The following is a 21,139-nucleotide window of genomic DNA, read 5'->3' as shown; positions in this document are numbered from 1 at the left end:
ATTGACAGAGCAATTTGGTGATGCTGGGACTCTCATCATTTGCTGATGTGTCAAAGGCCAGGAAGTCTTTTATATTAGATTGATCTCAAGGGCACTTTTTTAGTAGTTTTTTTTTTTTAAGTCACCTTTCGACACTCTACTGTAAAACAGTAGACTTGCTTATCAAGGCCTGTTCTCTCTGATTTCAAGCATGCGAGTCTGCTCGCAAACAACTTGAAGGACTTTTCCTTTACTCATGAGTTTGAAATAACAGCCACGTCTTCATTAGTATTGCAACCACTCTGGACACCTTTGCTCTCATCATGTTTATCATCATCATCTTCGTTGTCTGTTCACTGTTGTAGCCAGGGAAGGGCATAGTTACTGTGTGAGGCAACCGTACATCATCATCATCATAACCCTAAAGCAATGTCAGGTTTTGGCAGAGGGCCATCATTTTTTCCAGCTTGTGTATCAATAAAGGGTCGGGCTGTGTTGTTGGGTCCTGCTTATTTCCCGGACTCCTCCGTCTGGGTTGCCCTCTGACCATGAATCATTGTGCCCTCTAGCAGCTGGGCTGTGCTCCAGCACAGTACATTCCAGTGGTCCAAATCTCTGTCAGTCATGTCCCTGGCCCAGCCTGTGATAGATTCTTCAGCGGAGTGATGATGAGGGTGGGCCGAGAGATTGGACAGTGACTGTTTGTCAAGATTATTGTTTATTAGCTCAGCAGATGTCCTCGTCCAGGAGGCCCTCCAATACATAAACACATGAAGCCATGCACAAGCACACAAGCAAATGCCCGTGCGTTATCTGAGCGGTGGGTGTGATATGTCCAACCCGTACTCTTCCTCACAGTCAAAACCCTAGATAAGTCACTATCAAGCAACTTATACAGTGGCCTGGTCGCTGTTTTGATGTTGACATTGTTCTCACTCTTGATTTGAAGAGGTACACTGTTAAAAAAAAAAAGTGAAAAAAATGATTCTTATAGTATTTTAATTATGGAAAAAAAACACAGTAATTTTCCCGCAGAAGGGGCACCGAAGAAATACAGTGAAATAACAGAAAATGACTTCTCATAAAAACAATTTTTTTCCATAGTTTAACTACAATTTGTAGTTTTAATTTTAATAACATTTTGCATTATTTTCAGGGTGTTTTTAATGTCTAATTAGAAACATTTTCACATTTTTAACAAACTAAATTATCTGGAAAACCGCTTTACATTTTGTCTACTCATTTACCTTCTGATGACACAGCATCAGGATACTTCGTCAAAGGGGATCAAACCCACAACTTCACGGATACTAGACTCGACCACTGAGCCACGCCACCGTTGTTTTTAGTATTTTTAGATCACTACAATGAAATGTATACTTAGTTGGTCGTGCTGATGACCCATAAACAGAGGCAGCATCAAATCCAATTCTTTGCTTTGCATATTATTCACCCTTTCAAGCTTTCCCTTTGCCCTTTTCTCTTTGGATGCCCTTTCAAAATAAATGTTAATACAATGTCAATGAATGTTATCATCTAGACGTTACAGTAATTGTAGTTATTTTCAATAAAAACAATTAAAGAAGTTATCACAAAAGAACACTATGAATTTCTCAATAATTTTAAAATATTTTCTTCTTTTAAGTTTTAAAGTTGCATTTTACAATTTATTCCCTTAAATAACAGACAAATATTTGTGAAATTAAGTTTCATTTGTGAACTTATTTTAACAATAAATATATATTTCTAATGTTTTTTTTATTTGTAAAGAACAAATATTGTGTTTTCACAGTTAGTCATTTCATGTTATTTTGTATTTAATATGTAAAATTGCAGTCTATTTTTGTAAATTATTTTAAAAATAGAAAAAAAATTATGATTATATATATATATATATATATATATATATATATATATATATATATATATATATATATATATATATATATATATATATATATATATATATATATGTGTGTGTTTTTTGTTTTTAGTGTAGCACGTTGAAAATGTTTCTATTTCTCAGTTGAGTGGGAGATTGCCGTGTTTGGGGTTGTTGAGGACCCAAATGCAGAAGTTTAAAACAAAAAGGGATTTTATTTCCCAAGGAAGAAACCAAGAGGCAAACAAAGGACGTGTTAACAAATTAACAAAATACCAAAAAGTAGATGCATAGTAACAAACCTAACACACGGGCAAGGACAGGACAACTGACATAGATTTGTGACGCAAATGAATGATTCATCAAAGAATGGAGGGAACTAAGGCCCCGTCCACACGAAAGCCAGTTTCAATGTATCCTCACAATTTTCTTACCGTTTAAGCTGTTCGCCCACATGACGGCGCGGTTCCGGAGCTTGAAACCGATCACTTTTGAAACCTGGCTCTAGAGTGAAAAGATTTCAATACGCGCCCACTACGCGTCCGTCTGGACACTATATGCAGGATTCTCCTCCAGCGATGACGTAATGGTCGCAGCTCGATGACGACGCATTGTCGCAGATTAATGGCGTATGCGCCAATGCTCGCGTGAGTGCACGCGAACCGTCAGTCTGTCAACAACAATGACGAATAGCCGTGTCGTAGTCGTTTTGCGCAGTCTCCTTAGCTTGCTTATGCTTTTGCAGCAAAATATTTTTTTCTTTATTCCCACGTTCAACAAGCGATGTTGTACTTGAATCAACCGCCATTGTCACTTCTCCTGTGTTTGTCTTTTTCTTGTTGTTTTGATACATGTAAAGCCATGTTTGTTCTGTAGATTGCAATAAAGTTTTTTTTTTTAAGTGTCCATCTTCTTCGTTGATTCTTCTTCTACGCTTTCCGTTAATTCCCTGTGGCTGCGCGACAGCGCCACTCCAGACTTGGCATATACATTACAGCCGTTAAACGTCCTCAGCATCTTCTTTTGGACACACGCAAGTCTTGAAATGCTTCTGAGTGTACGAGATTTGTTTGAGCAACGAAGCAGGCTTTGCTTCCGTCTGGACGGGGCCTAAATAGGAGCAAACTAACGAGACAATGACAAACACCTGGACATGACACAAGGGGCAGAGGGTGCTGATTAGAAGACTCAAGGGGACCGGTATGACGAGCACAATGACAACAAGGAGACATGACAAAGAATACCAAGCCAAACAAAACACAGATCATGACAAAACAACAAAACTAACCAAACCCAAACCATAACAGAGATTGTGCAAGGATACAAAATGTCAAGTTTCAATGGGGGTGGTTCGATTAATAGTCACACTGTACCTACCTGCCTGGTCATTATTTCACATAACTTGAAACATCTTGAATGTGTACAGTACATGTCTGACTGCTTGGAAGAGAAACGGCATGACAAGAGAACAGTGATCAGATTTCCACAGCCACTCCAGTTACTGTGCACTTTGTTTGACTCATTCTCATTGGTGAGGTAACAACATAGGGTTTATGTGCATCGTTAACAACAAAGTTCAATTTCCATGCTGTTAATTTGTTTCAAATTTGTGCACTACAGGTCATAATTTTTCAACCATGTTATCTGTCTTACGCATGGGTAAACTGAGGCGGCCTATAAAATGTCGCCTTGGGTGCCACTTGGGCTGGCTTTTGTCATTGGTCAAATCCGTGCAGGTTTTTTGTGTGTGTGTTTTAAAAAAATAAATAAATGCATGCATTGCTAATTATTGATCCCCCCCACAAGAGCCATAGCAAGTGTCATTTGCAGAATAGTTGTTCAGGTTTACTTCTGTGCAATTACACTCCGCTGATCTTCAGGCACTTTTGTTCTATGGGTTTTACTGTGAATTTGTAAACAGGAATTGGATGTCAGTAACACCAAGAGCCACCAAATCTGTATAAAGTTTATCGAGTGTAAGCAGTGTGATCATTCACTGCTATATAATGGCAGATTGATAGCAGTGTGGTGTGTCATGAGTTGGATTCCGTAATTAGATGCGAGGAACACTTTGATTAAATGCTCTCATTTCTTTTCCCTGATCCTGCAGATGAAGTTCTCCTTTGAGCACGGTACATTACAGTAACTTTCAGGGAGAAGACTATACTTGTTTGAGATAAGATACTTCTATCCAATAGTGGATTGGTAGGGTCAGTATCTATTGTTGTTGAATTCCTAATGAAGATAAAGTTCATGAGATTCAATTTGAAATTTGATAAAGAATGGGAAATTCACTTTTTAAATCGTTAAGTATGAAACCTAAGCAGAAATAGCACAGAAGAGATAGAGAATTTTGGCTTATTAATGATAAGAAAATAATTTTTTTCTGTTTCAAGAGCAAAAATTGTGATCCAAAAATGTTTAATTTTCATCCCATACGCTTTCTCTGCTACTTCAAAAGCTCCTATTGTCACTGTAAATGCCTGAAAGTTTAATTACCTAATTCAACAATGGTTAAAGAGGTGCAAGTAGCCCAAGGAAGGAACATGTTTGTAATGTGTGTCTATTCTTGCTGCAGCCAATTCCCTGCTGTCAGCGACTGAACGCACGCTACTTTTTAACTATGGCTTGTCAACACTCTCCAACGGTCATCCTCAGCTTTCTCCTTCCATATGTATTGATTCTGAATGCTGCACAATCAATTTGATTGTGCAACATTCTGCACTTTAAACAAAATCAGCATAGCAACCTGTTGTTGTTAGTAGCTGAATGCTCGTTAGAATGTTTTCCATTTTATTTTTCCTAAACTTTACCTTGCACTGACAAATGGTTTTGTGGAAATAATGGTATGCCAAAAATACTAATTTGGAGTTATCTGACAAGCCACATATTTCACAGGCGTCAATCAACCCCAGTTTTTACTTGAGACAACTAATTAAAGTAAATTGGATACACTCCATATTCACAATATCAGGAGTATCAGGAGCTGTATATTGATTAGTGAGAATGCTTTATTTAGTTAGGATATTTTACAAGAAAAGATTAACACTGGCGCATTTGAATAACAGAAGTAATATGCGGTTTGGTGAACTCCCCACAAAATTCATTATGCTTACCAAGACAAATAATTGAAACAATTAACAGCCCATAATCCATATCAAGTCTATAATGTTCTCCCATGAAACTCTTTGCTTCATTAACCATGTGTGACATGCAACCATACAAATACAGCATCCAAACCACAGCAGCGTTAAAACTTTTGACAGCTGAATGCAATAACTACAAAACTGCAGTGGCCGGCAAGAGGACCCTTGCATAGCGACACAACCGGTGTGGGACAGAAAATGGACTCCAGGGCATCCAGTTTGGTTATCTAACACCGTACGCTAACTCGCTGGTCCGGGCAGCTCATATGACTCAAGGCAGTTATTCCGTTTAATTCACTCAGCGGCCCAAATCCAAAATAACAAAACACCGTTACTATTGCACTACTGTCTTGGTTTATGGCAGTTTACTTGTCTCATGTTGATTCATTCTCATTAGGTTCCTGAGAACTACAAAAACTACAAAATAGCTCAGTATTGTTCATTCGGTAATTTTACCGATTTGACATGTCATCATCATTGCTCTCTCTCTTTTTATTTTATTTTATTTTTTTATTTTGTATGTGGGTGAGTATGTGCATGTGTGTGTGCATGTGTGCGTGCGTGTGTGTGTGTATTCATTAGTTCACCTAAAACCTATTAAAAATCCCATACCGTTCAACTAAACCGAATACTTCAGAATCCAGCGAGAGTCGTGAGGTTGTCAGGAGACCCGAGGAAGGATCAAAGAAAATGAAGGAAAGTGAAATCTAGCACCGACCAGACATTACCTACTACCCACCGGGTTACCAACCAGAGTCTTTCACCAACCCCAGAAACATCTAAATTCCAACAAATTAGGGAGACCTCAAGAGACCAAAGGAGAGACTGAGGAAAGGAAGGAAGGACAGACGAAGCAGAGTGAGATCCACAGACACCAGCCTCCACCGATTCAACGACCAGAGGAAGAAGCAGATTGTGTTTGAATTTCGATACATGCTGGTGTGGTGGATCTGGCATGCTTGAAAACCTCCACCAAAGAGGGGAGTCGTCGACCCCGGCCAGGTCAAAGGATGAATATTAAGCAAGCAACTGCTGAGCGTCTGTAATAGCCACCGCAATATTATTACAAGAAGCCTGTGGCCTCTGTTCTTACAGTTTTTGAGTGTTGTCTTATCAAAATTGGCGTGAATGTGAAATTATGTTTTATAGAAGACAGACTTTACCTAAGACTTTTCCGCCTGTCTGCTTCCACAGATCAAGTAATCTAAAGCTGAACTGCATATAAAACCAGAGATAAAACAGAATGAGCTGTGATAAACTAAAAGGGTAATCAAGGTAAAGAGGAGGAGTTAGGAAAAGAAGGCAAAAGCTACTTTTTGAGCGGATTCACTTGTTCTGGGATTCTGGCCAGCTTCCAGGGCCATTTATTCTTGCCGAGTACATGCTCTAGATATTGGTTACGCAGGCCAGTGCAGAAGTCTGTTTACGCTCCCACATTCAGCTCTCATTTAGTCAAATTGGCATGAGATGTGTGTCCTCAGTATCTCTGCCAGCTCCTGCTCTATCTGTCACCGTTTGTGAGTTGGAGTTGGTGGATGAGCTATGAGAATCACAGCGTCTGCGTCTGTCTGCATGTTTCCTACCTTTACAAATCCTATCTATCAGCTGCAGAAGGTAAGTATCCATCCCTGTGGAGGGTTGAACTACCTGATCTCTGCAGGAGATTGAGTCCCAACATATCCGGGAGACATTCTTAATGACTACTACTTTTTCTTGCCTACCTCACTTAAAAGGATTCACACATCTTACTTCCTGATGCAGCTCTCTACTGCCATTTGGCTGTCCCACAATGGCTGCGCTATAATGTCAGCTGACTGCCACTGATGAGGGACCTCTGTTTTGGTTTAGTCAATCATCTCTTATCTCTACCCCATACCTTGCTCATCCATTTCTTTTCCAGGAATAATGGGGTGCATAGCTCAGCAGCGTCTGCAAACACATCATCCATCATAAGGGTGCGCAAGATTTTCCCTGCACGTGATTCGTTAGTGTCATAATGAAGCATCTCAAGGCTCAGCATTCTCCATATTCCATTCGAGTCACAATACAAGCTATCTCAGGGCAATTTTCATGGAGCAGTTTAGAGCCGCTTCTACATTCATCTGTCGGACTTACCATGTCCAGGAGAACAACACAGCAAATAACTCCTGTATAAAATTGTGAATTGTTTAGTTTAACAAGCCTAACTTTAAACTATCTTAAAATAAATCAGTTGTTCGAGAGACTCATCAGATCCCCAGAAAGAAACCACATTTGATGAAGGAAACTTTTATTTCAATCACTGTGGTGTGGCCACTTGCCTCAAATAGCAGGGGATCAATAGAAGGGAATGGTCACAACAAGGACTGTGATCACCTGAAATTACAACAGAATTAAATCTGTTAGAAGATCACACTGTGCAACTGTAAATTGGTTGGTACCTTGGAAAAATATTGACATTGGGCCTACTTCTTCAAAGACAAAATATAACACACTAGAATAGGGATGGGTAACTGGGGGCTCGCAAACCCTCATGTTGACCACACTCCGAGTGGACCCTTTATTATTTAAAATAATAATAATAAAAATGTTTGTGTGGGGAGGATTATAAACATAGTTACTGTACTGCAGTGTACCCTCGAGGCCCAGCACCAATCACGGATTTTTTTTCAATTAAAAAAGTCTGTTTTCTTTATTTGGGTGCAGCAACCCCCCATTATTTGTGGACATTTTTTATTTTAGGTTTATCTGTGTTTTTTGTTGATTCTTTTTTTTTGGGGGGGGGGGGGGGTAAAATTATTATTATTATTATTATCATTATTTTATTTTTGTATTATTATTATTATTATTATTATTCATTCTTTTCTTCAATGACAATTATATGCAGGTTTTCACTATTCACTATCCGGCCCGGTCCCTATCTCCAGTAAATAGTGGCATTTCACTATATAGTTTTAAGTTGTTATACCACATTTACCACTAGATGGCAGACTCTGGTTTCACTTGCAGGCCAATTTTGTTCTTTCTGATTTGATGGTACCTCAATAATATCAAATTTTTTAGTGAGTTGATTGTTGTGGGGGGGGGGGGGGGGGGAATGACAAAATGTGTTTGCAGTTAATGTTAGTTTGCTGTTCAGTATGCAAGAGAGCCCTTTTGCATTGGGGGTGGGGGGATCACAGTATGTGATTATTTTTGTTGTTTGCTTCAAGCTCTGTGTTGTTAAATCATGGATCATTTTTTCGGACATTGAGAAATGTATTATGAAAAATAAAATATATTAAGAACATGTATTTTGCACGTATGAATCTGTTTCTGTATCTGCCCATATTTAAAAGGCCATTTTTGCCAGACATCTGGTTAGTAAGTTAGTAAGGTCCTGTGTGCCCTCCCAGTAATTGTTTACTTGCAAATAGTTACAATGTGCCTCAGTAAGCAATAGGCACATACTTGCATGCTTTATATGAAAGATGTAGTGACGGCTGCAATAAAGATCCAATGATAGGGTTTTTTGCACTGGATACTTAAGCAGAGCTTACCTGCCTCCAATGTGTCACTTCAGGTTTGAATTACAGGGAAAACAAAAAAGGGCGGACCGTGACCAGCCATGACTCTCCTCCTTCTTTTCGACTGGCTGTCACAGTCAGTTTACTTTTTGTCACATACATTTCAAAGTGTTCGTAGTTAAAAGTACAGCAGGTCTGCCTTTAAAAAAAACATCACCATTTGGTATTGTTTGTATTTGTGCAGTGAAATATTTAATGTGAATGGTGTAAGATGCACCGTAGCCTACCCCCACTTTCAAATGGAAACACGTATTGCTTCTTTTGTGCTTTCACATTTTCCTGTGTAATGACCACACCGTTTGTTACTTTGACTGCAGAAGCAAGTTGAAATGCCGCTGGCTGTGTGTGTAATAGTTTTGTGGGTGTTAAAATTTAATTGAAACCGTCTCACGGAAGGAGGTGCTATACCAGGGTGAGCAGTGTTGCCAATGAGCCAATCACTGAGCTGACTCGCATCAACATGACACTGGTGGCGGTCAGGTCATCTGACCATGAGGGATCAGGCTCTCAGACATTTCTACTCACGGCTTACATCTGCTTGGTTCAAAATGAATTTAAGGTCTAAATTAAATGTGAGATACTGTTTTCAGTTTTAGACACTAATAGGGGTGTCATGTTATTCACTATATCAAGACATTGCGGTATAAAAAGTGCCTTGATATTGTCATTGCAAGATTATTATGACCAATGTTGCACAGACAACAATTGTTGTTAACAAATGTTGTAGCAAATTAATGAATAAAGTTGATGTTGGATTGCTAGATAGTTTTTTTTAAGTCAAAATCACAAGTTACTGCAAGATGTGAATGAAGTCAGTAACCAAATGTTTTGTGCTCAAGGCACATTAGTTGAACTTGAAAGTGCATTGTTGTGTTTAATGTCTTATATCAGATGAATTTATTAGCCCACTCCTTCCACAGTGGTCATATTGATGGCACAGTATTTATTAAAATTAATTCTCTCAAGTTTTCTGTTTGTACGTGTGTTTGTGGGTGTTGATGTGTGTGCAGGCATTACCACATTCTCCATTACAAAGAGGTGCATTGCTGGATGGCAGATCAGCTTTTTGCAGCTGCTTATCTGGCCCAGCTGGGTCACAGCTGATACCAGCCTGAGCCACACTGAGCAGCTAACCTGGAAATTGATGTTTCACATCAACAACCACCCCTTTTTGCTCCACTGCAGGCTAGCTATAGGTGTGAGTTTAGGGAATGCGCGTATGTTTGTTACTTGCGTACATGTTGGTGTGACTGATATACTCCAGTTCATCTTTTGTACCCCATGAATGCATATCACCAGATTCATGATTCAAGTGCAACTATACTGCAATGAGCGGAACAAAAACTTTATACTTTTTGGTCTGGAGGACATTATTAATATTTCGAGGTTAAAGAGAATGGACAGGAGATTGAGGTTGCTTTGAGATGATATACATTGAAAAAATAACTGAAATCTAGTAAATTACAGTTAGTTTGCCGTCTGGTTGCCTCCACACACGTTTGTCACCCTCTCAACCATATACATTTACCTTGGTCTCATCAGACCACAGGGCAGGTTTCCAGTAATTCATGTGCTTAGTCCACTTGTCTTCAACAAACGGTTAGTGGGCTTAATTGTGCATTGTCATTAGAAGAGGTTTTCATCGAGGACAACATCCATGCAAGCTAATTTTAATGCAATATATGCAATATATTGTGTGAGCACAGACAGGCTGACACCCCGAACCCCTCGACCTCTGTCGCAAGGCTGGCAACACTCGTGTCTCGGCCATCTTTATCCGCTTTTAAAAACTAACCCATGACACAAGACATTGAAATGGTCCTTTAAAGTGGCATTCAGGTTGTATTGTTAGCATACGGTAGTTTTAATAGCTACTGAATAGGTAGATGCAGTATCATATCAAGTATTTCTCCACACAAAAAGTACTTCAAGTGTAACTCTTCAGTCTCTTTTAGACAAACAACTGTATGTATGTGCAAAATAAATGTAAATTCTTATAAAGGTGCTTTTGTCAACTCTTTAATATGTTTTAACGTTTTGCTAACAGAAGTTTGTTTTGAAGGTATTAAGGGAGAGAGGCTGTTACTGTTCCTTCTCATCTTCTACGTGTTCTGCTGTCTCTGTCTCCCTATTACAAATTGACCAACAGGTCAATTGCCAATTTGCCATTGCCATTGTCTTTGTCAGGCAACAATATAAATTTTGGCTAATTAGGACCTGCAGCTAATGAGCACTGCAGATAATGAGTCCTTTTATAATCTATAAAACAAGTCTGGTGTCTTACAGAACGAAAAAATACTTCAATAGGACAGCAAGACATCAAATATCAATGGCCATGTGGTAGACAAATGTACTGTATTCCGACACAAACACGCACATCATAAATGTCCACTTTTGTATTACTGTTATCTCTTCAATTCATTTTGGTCTTGTGCTCTTTAACTTCGCTTCTCCAAGCTTCCACCGTCTGTGGAGCTCTGAGGTGATCTGGGAGAGCTTTCCACAGACGGGGAGCAGCACTCGAAAGCCCTGTCGCCCATGGTCTAGAGCCGAGTCCTGTGCGGGCACAGATGGTGCAGTTGGCCTGACCGGGTTCTGTTTGATGTGTGGGGTTTGAGGAGTTCTGGGAGGTAGGTGTGGGCTACACCATGCAGACAGTGATGGGTGTGAAGGAGGATTTTGTATTTGATACGGAAAATATCGGAAGCCAGTGCAGAGTGCGTCGGATTGGGGTGATGTGCTAATTTTTTCGCACACTCATCAGGACCCGGGCAGCTCTGTTTTGTACATATTGAAGCCTTTGTAGGCTTTTGCCAGGGATCCTGATGAGAAGTGCGTTACAGTAGTCCAACCTGATGCTCATGTTCAATCAAATTTGATTGCCACGCTGAGTGTGAGGAGGCCTTAACATGCATGTTTTTAGAATGTAGGAGTATCTGGAGGAAACCCACACAACTATGGGGAGAACATTCAAACGCTACATAGGAAAGCCCGAGCCCTGATTCGAATACTCACCCTCAGAACTGTGAGATGATGTGCTAACTATTTGCCCACTTTGCTGCCATCTTGTTTTCAGAGGGAAGTAAATTTTGTGTTAGATTTGGGAATCAAGGACATAGAGTCAGGAGGAAGAGTGCAGAGGCTCACAACTTATGTGGGTGTTATCTGGGTAAACCCGGTTTCTACAGGTTCTTACTACATTCATTAATGCAAAAAACAGTCAACCAGTCCACGGTCTTCACAGGCTTCCCCTGAAATTTGGCTGGGGTAGGATCCAGTTTACCCCGAAGAGGATAAGCAAAAGGGATGGATGCAAGGAATTCCCTTATTCAAATGACTCAACTGACAGCTATTAGTGTGTTAGTGGGAGACCCATCCTCAGGTCTGTTTTGCTTCCATTGGAGGGCACAGTGGAAGAGATAAAACATCATAGGCCCATCCCTGAAGACAAACTTTAAACCATCAAATAATTGAAACTTTAACACTAAAAGCCTTAAGCAACCTTAAACTGTGTTTAGGTTTATGACCCTGTGACTACTTGTTAGTAAAATTACATATTTATACCATCATACTTGTACCTTCAGCCACATGCCACTAACACACAGGTCAAATGATAGATCTGTAAACAGAAAAGTAAAGGCATAAAGTGCCTTTTGTTTCAGTGTGATTGTGTTTGTGTGTGGCCTCACACTGAAGGTGACATGTTCCATTACCTGACCATGATTTAGCTCAGTCTGTGGTAATAGTCAACTCGAGTGAGGTCACTCAAGGGCCAATATAAGTCGGAATGTGCGTGGTGCGGAAAAGAAAGGCAAATAACAAAATAAGACCATCATTATAAACTGAGCAGCAGAGTTGAGAAGAACACAAGATTTATAGGACTGGGCAGGCATCACAAAGTGTCAGTGTTGATGGACATTGGTTGAAGTGGTGTGCTTTTGGGTGGATGTTGCCTGACAGTGACTGAGCAAACTGGTTTGGCTGTCACTCTTGGACCCTCAGAACTACATACCCACCTGTCCAGTCCAATCAGAGCCGCCTGCGTCCGTCTGTCTGGCCTCAACAAGCAGAACGAAGGCTGATGAGAGGATGAGAAAAACAACAGAGAGAGAGAGAGTGAAAGGGAATACTAATCTCGAAACGAGGGGCATCTTTCTTGTGCGATTTGAGAGCGAACAGTGCTGCATGTGAATTTGCAGTGGCAGGTTTGTCTCTCTTCAGCAACGCGTGTGATGACTGTCCGCTAATGTCCCTCACTGTCCGACTTGACTCCGAAAGTGAGTGGTTAGTCACAGCCTTGTCACTCACTGTTTTCATCATCGCACTATTAGAATTAGAAACCCAACCGAGAGCAGGGAATTCTTCCTATGTTCAAGACTGACATGAATCAGTCCCACTGGATGATCAGTGACAAAGTGATTCCTATCAGAATCAACTGTACTTTTACTGGGTTAAAGTAATCACAATGGTAAATCAATTATCATTTGTCTAAATGAGGGGCCGGCAACGTTTCCTGTCAAAAGAGCCATTTTATTTCAAATAAAGGACAAAAAATCTGTCTGGAGCCGCAAAACATTTAAAGATTGTTATGAAGGAAGAGTGTGTTAGTGTTAGCTTAATGTACTGAGAGCCTAAGAGCTAATTAGAGTTGCATCATAACCAACAATTTATCATTCATTTTCTTCTACCTTTTGTTTTACGTTTTCTAAAAAAAAAATTGTGTGTAATTTTTTCATACTTAATTTTTCATACATTTTTCGATTTTTCAGCCTTTCTGTCAAATTTCTGTCTTTGGCAATTTTATTGACATATTACGGTCATTTTCTTTCTCTCTTCTTCCTTTCTGGGACATTTAATGGCTATTTTGTGGACTTTATTTTTTATTTTTATAGATGTATTCTTTTTTTGTTGTACATTTTTTTGAATGTTTTATTTTATGTTTTTTTGGGGTAAAATTGTTATTATTATTATTATTTGGACATTTTGTTGTCACTTTTTGGGGGGACATTTTCAGGTAATTAAAAAAAAACGTTTTCATCTTTTTCTGACAAGCAAATAATATTTTATCTAAAAATACAAATAAATATGAAAAAAATATAAATTTCTACTAATATATTTTCCACAGGAGAGGGACTTAAGAGCCATATGTGACTCCAGAGCCACAGGTTGCAGACCACTGGTCTAAATTGGCCCACTAGGGGGTTTCAATCCGGGGTGAATTTGAAAGTTAAAAAACACTGTAGAGAGCATGAAGTTATGTGCTGTGTTAAGAGTTCTATAAATTTAGACTGTCTGTGAGGTCGAATGAGAAAGCCCAGGGAGTAAGCAAGACACAAGATGTGCACCAGGCAGCTAAATTTGTTGTTGGTGGTTGCGGCCAACAGTAACCCTTTTTGTGTGCATTTAAAGAGATTGTTGACTGTTGACCACCTCTTTGTCATCCTTTCAACGTCTGGTCGGATTCGACAATACATAAAAGATATTGTGGTTGACACAAGGTGGTTTTAGCAGCCGCTGTGACTGAACTGCGTTCAGTTCATCTCGCAGCCCCAGTTCTACTTACAGCTCTGCAAAAATAAATCCTTGCTGTTAAAAGATGTGCTATGAAATGTTACTCAACAGCTTCACTACAAAGGTCTTGTGGAGTCATAGTGTTTATGCAATGCCGTAATGGATGCCATGGATAATGAGAATGATATTAATAGTTTTAATATTAGTAAGTCCAAAGTAGTGCTTTCAAAGTTAAAGATGCATTGTGCCGTTTAAAAATGTAATATTTAAGCTTTTTCTACATCATGCATGTTCCACCAGTGCCCAGATGAGTACGAAGAGCCCTGACTGTTTTACTCTGACTGCACCTATCAGCTTTTATCTTCCCTTTATAGTCGAGTGTACGGACCCTCACACGCCACAGTTTCTTTGGGGAGGGGCAGAGTCTTTCTTACCTCATTTGAAGTCATGTCTTCGTTTGTTAACTGTGGCTGTTGCTTTAAGATCGTGCACGTACTCACACTCGCACCATGAATGAGCCTGACACAGATGTCGCAATTACGCTTTGGGCCAGAAGTGGCAGTCGTGAGTAAAAAAGTGACAAACTGCACAAAGATTTTTCAAAACTAATTAATCAACCACAAAAAGATAATTGCATTAATCATGTATTAACGCAGATTAATCACACTATTAATTTTGACCGCAGATGATCCTTTAACTGACAGCGGATGGTTACGTTAAAGGTAGCACAGGTTGTGTGTGAGCATGCATTAAAGTAAAGAATTTAATAAATGTTTGTGTATGACATTCAGAATATTTGTTCATGTCAAACTATCGGGGTAATTTTTTTTTTTCATTTTAAATTACACAAGTAACTAACTGATTAGAAAAAGAGGAGCGTGTGCAGTGGATCAAAAAAATGTCGAAGACATCCTCATAACATTAAATGTCGAAAGAATTAACCCATAACAAGTGCGCTTTAAATTGGCAAAAAAAGTTGATAAAAACGTTTTTTTTTAATTAGGCGATTAATCGTGATTAATCAAAATTCTAAGATGTGATTAATCTGATTTAAAAAAAATATTGTGTGACAAAAATCACCTGCAGTTTCACCCATGACTCTTAAAATGTAAGTGGTATAAGAAATGGATCAAAAATTAGACTTTTGATCCCTAAGCGAATCAAGGATGGTTCGATTTGAAAGTGGAACTATTTGATTCAGTTTGACTCAAGAATTGTGGTTGCGATCCAAATGCAGGGAGAATCCCCAAAAATGCAAAACAATAAAAACAAGGCACTTTGGAAATAAAAATAAACTAAATTAATCAATGTCCGTACGTATTACACAATCCTAGGTTATTTTCTAGTCAGATGGCATCCCGCTAGCTTTTGATATAGCAGAAACCGTTATGCCATCAGACGTTTTCATCATCTTGCTGAATGTATTGCCGTGTGTAAGATCTATTGAAAATATAACCAGAATTTGTAATACTTAAATGAAAATGCTGTGAGAATAAGTCATCAAATTTTGAGGTTTAATGAAGTACTCTGATGGGTTGAGATCAGGTTAGTGTTTTGGTCATTGAAGAATGTTCCAATATACAGAAAAAAATCATGTATGTCGTTTGTAAAGTTTGTAATTACAATGCAATCAAGTGTCTGGACCTTTTGAATCTACTCATGCACAGTTCAGTCCAGGAATGTGCAATTCTCTAAGGGATGTCTATTGGAAAGGTTGAGGGTATTCTCCTCCCATCCGTGACAGATTTAGTCATAAATCTGTTGGATTATTACACAGCCTCCCAAGGACTCTAGTGTTTTGTGTTGTGAAACACAGGAGTCACTTAAAGCCAGACTCCTGACACTATTTGTCTTCAAAGCTCATTGCCTTTGCATTTATTGATGTCACACTCACACAAAAGCACACACCAGAAAAGGACTAGGAAATAAGAAAAACCCTTGAAAAACAAAGTCAATATTTGTTTTAAGGGAGCTCCAATTTAAAGATTGTTAAAAATCAAAGAAAATATCAGAAATCCCAATTTCACTTGAGTCATGATTTCTTTCATTTCTAATGACTAATTTGTTTTGCAGTTGTGCTGTTGATAGAGTTTTATTTTATTGACATAAAGGCTTGCAAACACGCTCGGTTGGCTTTTTCTTTCTCTCCTTTTTATTGCCAGTTGTCTAATTGACCTCCCTGGGGAAACTACTCGCCATAGACGTCCTTATCAAACAGAGAAATGGACTGCCTGCATACAAGCTTCTCTCTTCTATTAAAGATGGCCCCTGAACACACACGTCTCTCTGTATGGAAATAGAGGTCCGAGCACATTTCTGTCCACCCCACTATAATAATTTGAGTTAGATCTGCTAAGTTTATGTCCTCATCGAGATTGCCTCCCTGAAGGAACCCAAACTCCCCTAACATTAACATAGCGCACTTCACAAAAGGCAGAGGAAACGGATGATAACGTCTTCTCAATTCATTTCCATTGTGTTTTCAATGAAATCAACAAAAGTATAATATATTTTGTTTTTGACTGGAGGTATGAGTCTTTGTAAGTGCAGATACCCCCAAGAGGTCTCTTAAAAGGATGAGCCAGAATTGTCACTTGAATCACGTAATGGAATCTGACAACTAAATTACCTTCAAAGTGTTAGGTAGCATGTTATCTAGAGCTGTTTTATAGACTCCAAAACATTAACAACATTAGCAAGTAGAAATCATCTTATAGTGTTTTTGGGATCAGTGGTACCAATGTTCAACACTGCCGACTGATTAAGTGATTCCCGTTTATCTTTAGTGCTGGCCTAATCATACAATACACATATTTCTGTTCAACAGAATACAAAGATTAATTAATTTAAATGTGATAATCCATAAAGTGACTATAAAATAGGTAAGCAAGACTGCCGCACTGAATGAACTCATACTGCCAGTGAGCTGAAGTCAGTATTTGCCTGTTTGAATTTATGACGGAGGTGATTGATGTGAGCCAGCGTGGCTTTCGCGAAGCTTCAGCTTGGCATGGCTGATGTGTTTGAAGGCTCTTTTTGTCCGTGGATGGACACCGTGGTAACATGAGTGGCACCCCACTGACTCATCAGACTGCTGATTGTGTGGCTTGATCCCTGAGGCTCAGTGGCTCTGCCTTTTGAATTTTCATCAAGTATTTATTATCAGATAAATATCTCAATTCCTATCCTCTCTCTCATCTGGAGGTGTCTTCCTTTTTGTTTGTCCCTGCTTTGGCAGGTGCCCTACTGAACATTGCCCCTTATATGTCTTAGGCCACTGTGCACATAAAATTCACAACTATAATTCACAAGAGGCTTGAAATTGGAGTCTTAACAGTGCTTGTCCTACTGAATCAGCACTCAGATGAATGACAAGTTTAGAGATGTCACTGACATAATGAACAGGGCTTTAGCCTCCAGCTCCTTCTCTTTCTTAATCCTGGGGACCCAGGAACAGGTCCATGCCTATAACACATGAATTTTATTGATCTCCCTCCTTTTCGTCTACACTGACAGATATAGTACCAGGTGAACCCTCTGCTTTTCCCAAATGGTTGGCTTAAGTCAGGGGAGTCAAGCTCATTTAAATTCAGGGGCTATTTTCGTCCAAATTTGATTTCAAGTGACGACAGGTCAAAATAAGATGTTTTTATTTGTTTGTTTTGCATGCAAATAATTACAAGTGCATTGTGAAAATAGTCCCATTTATTATCTTATTGCGGAGAAATCAGAAATTTCTTAACAAATATGAAAGGAAAATTATTGCATCAAATTAAGTAATAGCCAAATTACAAAATGTCATTTACGTAACCTGTCAGTGCGCCATCCAGTGGACAAAATGAGCACTAACGGTTAATTTTTGTGAAAAACTGCAGTTTGTGTTCTGTACTCACGGGCCACATTAGACCCCGTGACGGGCTGGTTCTGGCCCGCGGGCCATATGTTTGACACCACTGGTCTAAGTAAACCTGGTAAAAATGTTAATGTGATCTGCATAAAGAGCAACATTGTCTAATAGAGCCTTTTGACTTAAAGAGAGAAAAAAATACCAGGAATTCCTCAACCAGTCACTCGTGTAATTTGCTACTTGATAGGACTGAAGATTACTGATGCATTAAACTATTAACTTAAACTAGCCAGAAATGCTCACTTGTTCATGCTTGTAACTAAAATAAAATATTTATATTTAATTTAGAAGTCATCTAAAGATAAAAACATGCTTTATCACTTAATCTTTGAATATCCTTTTATTCAGTTTGTTTTAAGAATTTTACTTTGTTTTAATTCTACAACATAACAACATTTAACCTTTTGACGAGACTGATGACAGCAACAGAAACGATGAACAGAACAAGACTGAAAGAAAGCAAGGAACGAAAAGCAAGCTAACTGATGAGACAACGAGCTACACCTGATTAACACATCAGTGACAGGGAGCTGATTGGTAGACACAGGGGACTGGCCTGACTAGAACAGGTGGAAAGAAAAACCTAACGAGTAAGACAAGACAGGAAACATGGAACACAAGAAAACAAGACATAACATGAAACAAAATTTACTCTACAGATCAAATTCAAGTATAGCTTGATAGTGATGTAATTGTTTACAGTAAATACATTGAGGCAACTTTTACTAGACAGTTTGTGGCCCAGCGTGTACACATGCTGCATACAGTATCGTAGCTGTAATCATTTTATCGGGTGTATCGAATCAATTATTCCATGTAGACTGACTGGCCATAGTTCAACACTGTTTTCCAAAGTTGGAGTTAATGTTCCATAAGTGGTTTTCATACATATCATTAGTCCTGAGTGACCATTTGTTATTGAAAGTATGCCTACCCACATACAGCAGACAGAGGAGGGGGAAAAAATTATTGATGACTATGAGGTAGAATGCTTAATTTGCACCGTCTTCTACCAAATTATAAATTATATTGAAAGTAGCTGAATTTGCATAAATCTCATTAGACGTAAAGAGAGGGGTTCATAAATCCTAATATTAATTAGTCATTTTAGCCACTCTTTTATAGGAAAATAAGGTGAATTATTATAACAAGAAGGGAGTGTAATCGTGAAGCCTAATTGCTTGTTATGTGAAGCAGTTTGGTGCACAAATAACCGGACTGATGTTAGTTTTGCTTCCAGTCTATTGATGATGTGATGACGAGCATGTGTGGTGTGTATGGACGCACTCATTGGTTACTCTATGTAATTACATCTCTATCCATATCCAGAAGAAAGAGAATGAACAATAAGCAACACATTTCTTCCCATGTGTCGTTGCTGTTGTCATAAATATTGAGCATATTTAACACTAAAGTGGCACATCAAGGTTTATATTGTGTGCTTCGAAATTAAAGATGCAAATGAGGCGCCGTTATCAAACACATTCAAAATGCAGGCTGAGGATTCAGGAAGAACCTTACTTCAGACAGTCAATTGAACCACACACAAAATTCAAATGTAATTAGCTGTGGTTGCATGCATCGCTCATAGCAACAAAAACTCAAAGAGTAAATTGTGATTTGAAAATTATCAAAAATGATTTAGATATGGGATGTTCTACATTCATACCAATGGTTTTTCATTTTGTTGTTTTTGTTGGCTGCCAATGCTTTCATTTTATTTGAATTCCGTGACATTGCTAGTAAAAAAAAGAAAAAAAGTTAGCCTGAACCTTGTTTGCGCCTTGATGTTAAGATAATGATTTGTAAAGTTAATCTGTACAACATGCAAGTTTCTGTGTTTGAAACAGGACTTTTGTCTGAGCATTTTGAAATTCCAAACAATTGGAGAACGTGTTGCATAGGTATAAAACAAGATGATGTGCTTTTAGATTGACACATTAAAGATAAAAAAAAAAGGTACCAATAGTGAAATTTGTGGATGTTGATGCACATTAGACCAGCTGTGTTTCTCTCTGACAGGTTCCTCAGTGGCCCAACTGAAGGCAAGTGACCCTGAAGGGGAGCCACTCATGTTTGGGGTTTCAGGAGAGGAGGCAATGCGGTATTTTTCAGTGAACAAAGAAACGGGTGTTGTGTGGCTTCGACAGCAGCTTGATCGCGAGGTAAGATCACACAAGCTTACTAGCAACTCTGATTTCTTCCAATTGGCAGTCTAAATTTCTTTTTATAGGTTTTGAGCTTAAAATGTTTGAATAAAAAGAATGTTGTTGCCTCAGACACGCAATTGTACGACGGCGTATTAGTGCCACGTATAAATATATTTTTTGAGAGTGTGGGGGTAATATTCAGAAAAACAACTTTTAGTTTATACGTTTATAAAGTGGCAAATTTGCGACTTTATAAAGTGGCAGGTTTGCGCGAAAAAAATTCAGAAACTTATGAAAAATACATGCAGCGTAGCTATAGTCTAATGTGAGGATTCGTTGGTGGTTAATGGGACACTGTTTATAAAATGAAAAAGAAAGATGGAGACGGATTCATTCGTAGCCCCTTCAGACCCACATTTTTTCTGCCGGGCAAAATTTATTTCTTTTTTTGTGCTGATTTAGACTCTTTTCCCACATAAAAACAGCATGGAACAGGTTTTTTTTTTGGGGTGGTGGTGGTGGTGGGGGGTATCTGATGTTTTTAGTTGTTATAGTGGACGCCAGGATATTATGGCTGTAACGTGTAACTTACCAAGCTTATATGCAACATTTTTAATATGAACATCATGCAAATCAACTTGCAATTGGGATTGGTTAGTTGAGATCCAATCATAAACCAGAAGTGTTGACCTCATTCAAATTATGCGTTTTATTAGTTTAGATACGCGAATATGTCATGTCCACTGCAACCATCTATGGATCTGAAGGGGTTAATTTAAACTTTACTCATACATGGCAGATAGAGCGACAACACTTCCTGATCCACTATCAGCTGACTAAACACTAACCAATGAGAAGCTAGCATACTTTAGGTAAATACAAGTGAATGACGGCGAGAAGCAGATTCCATACATCAACTTAGCTACTTGTACAAAAAAAATACCACAGTGTATGAATGCGTAAATAATAAATCGGAAAGCATAAATGTACTAGTAAATATATAGTTAAACAAATTAACT

General features: G+C 38.7%; 1 protein-coding gene across 5 annotated transcripts in view; it reads left to right on the top strand.

Annotated features, from left to right (window-relative positions):
* The window catches only part of cdh23 (cadherin-related 23), a 166,861-nt gene that overhangs the window by 16,328 nt on the left and 129,394 nt on the right, over positions 1-21,139 (top strand). For all 5 annotated transcript variants that reach the window (XM_086092439.1, XM_086092438.1, XM_086092441.1 and 2 more), the window contains exon 4: positions 19,993-20,135. In XM_086092439.1, coding sequence (XP_085948565.1) covers positions 19,993-20,135 — 143 coding nt within the window. The remainder of the gene's footprint in view (positions 1-19,992; positions 20,136-21,139) is intronic.

Source organism: Leptonotus elevatus, chromosome 13, assembly GCF_054856555.1.
Source record: "Leptonotus elevatus isolate MCC_2025b chromosome 13, RoL_Lele_1.0, whole genome shotgun sequence".
NCBI lineage: Eukaryota > Metazoa > Chordata > Actinopteri > Syngnathiformes > Syngnathidae > Leptonotus > Leptonotus elevatus.
This window is presented reverse-complemented; position numbering and strand designations above follow the sequence as displayed.